This window comes from Apium graveolens, chromosome 8 (genome assembly GCF_009905375.1).
Source record: "Apium graveolens cultivar Ventura chromosome 8, ASM990537v1, whole genome shotgun sequence".
Taxonomy (NCBI): Eukaryota; Viridiplantae; Streptophyta; class Magnoliopsida; order Apiales; family Apiaceae; genus Apium; species Apium graveolens.
In genome coordinates this window covers 261,935,467-261,939,462 of record NC_133654.1, presented here as the reverse complement: position 1 = coordinate 261,939,462, position 3,996 = coordinate 261,935,467, and the positions used below count along the sequence as shown (strand labels likewise).

At 39.5% G+C, this 3,996-nt stretch overlaps 1 protein-coding gene across 1 annotated transcript; it reads right to left on the bottom strand.

Annotated features, from left to right (window-relative positions):
• Positions 1 to 1,537: 1,537 nt before the first annotated feature.
• LOC141680816 (uncharacterized) lies at positions 1,538 to 3,428 on the bottom strand. Its single transcript, XM_074486931.1, has 5 exons — positions 3,386 to 3,428; positions 2,583 to 3,238; positions 2,245 to 2,457; positions 1,877 to 1,945; positions 1,538 to 1,813 (listed from the first exon to the last, which is right to left on the bottom strand). The coding sequence occupies exons 1-5, from the start codon at positions 3,426 to 3,428 to the stop codon at positions 1,538 to 1,540; spliced, it is 1,257 nt and encodes a 418-aa protein (XP_074343032.1).
• Between the last annotated feature and the right edge of the window lie 568 nt (positions 3,429 to 3,996).

Below are 3,996 nucleotides of genomic sequence, written 5' to 3'. Positions count from 1 at the left end.
AACTCGATCTGGGATAGAATATGACACTCGAGCTAACTCATGAGCAGCCACATTAGCAGATCGTTTAATAAAAAATAGTGAAACTGTGTTTAAATCTCGAAGCATAGCACGACATGCCTCTATAACTCGACCAAAAGGAGATACCATAGGAGCTTTGCTTCGAATTGCCTGCACTGCCACTAAGAAATCTGATTCCCCAATCACCCCTTGCCACCCTTGGTTTTTGATCCAACTGAGAGCCTCTTTAATGGCTAAAGCTTCTGCCAATTCTGGGCATAAAACTCTGTGCCTGCACACTGTCTTTGTTATAATTAACTCACCCCCTGCGTCTATGACTATCACTCCCATCCCGGAACCACTATATTCTCGAAAAGTTGTTGCATCCACCGAGACCTTGATTATTGACTCATGTGGCTTAACCCAAGAACTGTCACCGTCTCCGTCAACAAGCTTCGGGAAACGTACAGAAAATAGATTACTTTGGGCATATTTCTATTGTCCAAAGTACTGTTTAGCGTTTGCAATCACAACATGTATACGAGTATATTTCTTGTTCCAAACTAGCTCATTCCTTGCTCTCCATAAGGACCAACAAACTACTGCAATTTCAGCCCATTTTTCATTATCAAAGCTTCATAAAATTATGTCCCACTAGTGAAAAATCTCGTCCTCTGCACTCAATTGGAACCCTGGAGTAACCAACTGCCAGCATTGTAGAGCTATAGGGCATCTCATAAACACGTGGCTAATGGTTTCATTCTCTCTCCTGCAAACTGGACAACTACTTTCTACTCTGACATGTTTTTGACGCAAAAGCATCATAGTTGGAAGACACTGAGACAATGATCTCCAAACTAAATTCAAAACCTTCGGCAGAGCCCTTATTTTCCAAATTTTCCTCCAGAAGCTATCATTATCCTCCTGTCTCCAAAGAGCTTTTTGAACTTGCAACAATCGATAAGCACTACGAACGGAATATTCACCTGAACTCTCTTTACTCCAATAGATTCTATATTGCCTCATATCTTCATTCAACGGCACACTTCATATGCAGTCTTGGTCCCTATCATTAAACAATTCTTTTAAAATTTCATCATCCCACCCCCTGTGCTCCATCGACATGATTGAGGATACCTTGTTATTAGCCAAAGCTGGTGAGTCTGAGGTAATAAACGGATTGTGATCATCCAATAACCATGGTTGTCCCAATATATTTATCATTTCCCCTGAACCTACTACCCAATGAACACCTGCTTTCACAACATCCCCTGCTTTCCATATGCTACGCCAAACAAAACTCGGATTGTGGCCAGCGGAAGAATCCAAATAATTTTCGTTTAGAAAATAACGTGCTTTATATACTTTACTCACCAGACTATTAGGTTTTGTAAGAAATCTCCATACCTGATTACCTAACATTGCCAGGTTAAAATCTCGAAAAATCACGAAAACCCATACCTCCATTCGACTTATGTCTGCTCAAACGAGAATAGGACATCCAATTTATGCTTTTGTTGTCATTCTTCTTCGAATTCCACTAGAACTTCGAAATCAACCACTCCAGATCCTTCGTTATTTTCATTGGCAATAAGAATACTCTCATGGCGTAAGATGGCAACGATTGTATAATAGATTTTACTATCACCTCCTTTCCACCTTGAGAGAAAAGTTTTTCATCCCAACTCAGAACTCGATTTTTAACTCTATCTTTTAGAAAACCCAACGTAGCAACCTTGCTTCTATTCATCATATTTGGAAGCCCCAAGTAAGTACCACCTTCACCAGCCTCCTCCATATGAAGCAACCGATACAACTGTATTATGTTATTCTAACTCGTATTAGTGCTAAAAAATACAGATGATTTTGACAAATTCACCTTCTGCCCTGAACCACGTTCAAAACTCTGTAATAGCCTCAAGACATGCATAGCCTCCTCCTCAGTTGCCTTATAATACAGGTAGATATCATCAGCGAATAGCATGTGTGAAATGTTAGGAGCTTGTCTTCAGACCTTGATACCTTGAATTCATTTCCTTTGCTCATATCTTTGAAGTAAAGCGGATAGACCTTCAGTACATAAGATAAAAAGATAAGGGGATAAAGGATCCCCCTGTCTAATACCCCGACTAGGATATATAGGACCAATTTCTCTCCTAGCATGAGTGATATTATATGACACTGAACATACAATTGAAGAATTAAATGAACCCACCAGTCATTATATCACATTTTAGTCAACATAACTTTCAGATATGCCCACTTGATTCTGGCATAAGCTTTACTCATGTCAAGCTTAAGTGCCATATGACTCTCCCTTCCTCGTCTCTTCCGCTTCAAGTAATGCATGACTTCATAGGAAACCATGACATTATCATAGATAAGTCTCCCTGACATAAATGCACTCTGATTCTCCGACACCACCGAATCCAAAGTTTCCTTTAACCGATTAGATACAACCTTTGTGATAGTTTTAGCTAACACATTGCATAATGATATAGGTCGTAAATCGCTAATAAACACTAGACAATTCTTTTTAGGAATCAATACAATATTTGTATCATTCAAACTATTGGATAACATACCATTACTGAAAAATTTCTGACCATGTCAACAATATCCTTACCAACAATTTTCCAATAATTTTGAAAAAATGCAGGTGTCATTCCATCCGGGCCTGGAGCCTTGTCCGGATTCATTTGGAACAGTGCTCTTTTCACCTCCTCTTCCTCAATTGGCTTTAAAAATTTAACATTCTGAGCATCTGTTATTATAGTAGGAATACACTCGATCACCTCCTTCCAGTCTGATTCTGTTGCACGAAACAGATCATTAAAATACCTTTCCATCAAAGTGTCTAAGCCGAATTCCCAGTCAACCCAATTTTCATATGTATCCTTGAGATTATGAATCTGATTATTCCTCCTACGATTACTAGCTAACTTATAAAAAAATCGGCTGTTCTGATCCCCAGCTTGTAACCACAACTGCTTAGACCTTTGGTGCCAGAAGATCTCTCGTTGATTCAAAATAGAGGCCAACTGTTTCTTTACTGCATCATATCTTTCCACAGACCCCCTATCACTGTTCCCTCGAAGTTGCTTCAAACTCTCCTTACATTCTTTAATCCTCCTCCTAAAATTTCCAGTGATTTCTTTTCCCCACACTGACAACCTATCACTGTAAGCCTTCACCTTTTGTTGCACACTAGCCATATTATTCTCATTCCAGCCATCTTTCACTAATTGCTCACACATACAGCTCAGTCAACCATGCATTTTCGAATTTAAAACAATACTGAGCAGCAGATTTAGTTTTAACCTGAGGAACTAGAAAGATAGGACTGTGATCAGACAAAGAGCCCTCCAAATTGTATCTTTCGACGTACCTCTACCCCTTTCCCACGTAAATTGATGCCCCATCAGCTCCATATCTTTGAGATGTGCGTCTTTTATAGCTTTATTGAAACCCTCTATTAACTAGCTGGGATATTGAGCTCCCCTAGTTTTATCGTCCACTGAGACAATATTATTCAAATCCCCTATCACGCACCAAGGTAAGTTTGCATCTCTAGATAAGGTTCTTAAAAGGTTCCATGTTCTTCTACATTGAGCTCTAACAGGTTCTCCATACATCCCTGTCAAATGCCACTCCTTCATATCTTCAATATGGACCTTTACGTCAATAAGATTTTGTGAAAAACCTAATAACTCTTCCTGGTCTCTCTCCTTCCATAATAATGCAAGTCCACCACTTCGACCCTGTGGTTCAACCACAAACAAACCTTTGTACCCTAGCTTACTTTGAATCCATTCCATTTTCGACTTCCTAACAATAGTTTCACACAGAAATATAAAAATAGGCTTTTCTTGACGTACAACGTCTGATAGAAATTGAAATTTACCAGGGAGCCCCACCCCTCGGCAGTTCCAGCTGAGTGTACTCATAATGATTGGCGGGTCTGCATTGCAGTACCCGCCAGAATCAAGTTTTTTGACT

Excerpts from the sequence above, each read along its gene's own strand:
- LOC141680816 (XM_074486931.1), bottom strand. The coding sequence starts at position 3,428 with ATGGAGCTGATGGGGCATCAATTTACGTGGGAAAGGGGTAGAG. Across the intron at positions 2,458-2,582 it reads TCAGAAATTTTTCAGTAATG|GTTGTATCTAATCGGTTAAA; the intron begins GTATGTTATCCA and ends ACTATCACAAAG. Across the intron at positions 1,946-2,244 it reads TCAAGTGGGCATATCTGAAA|GCAACTGAGGAGGAGGCTAT; the intron begins GTTATGTTGACT and ends CTGTATTATAAG.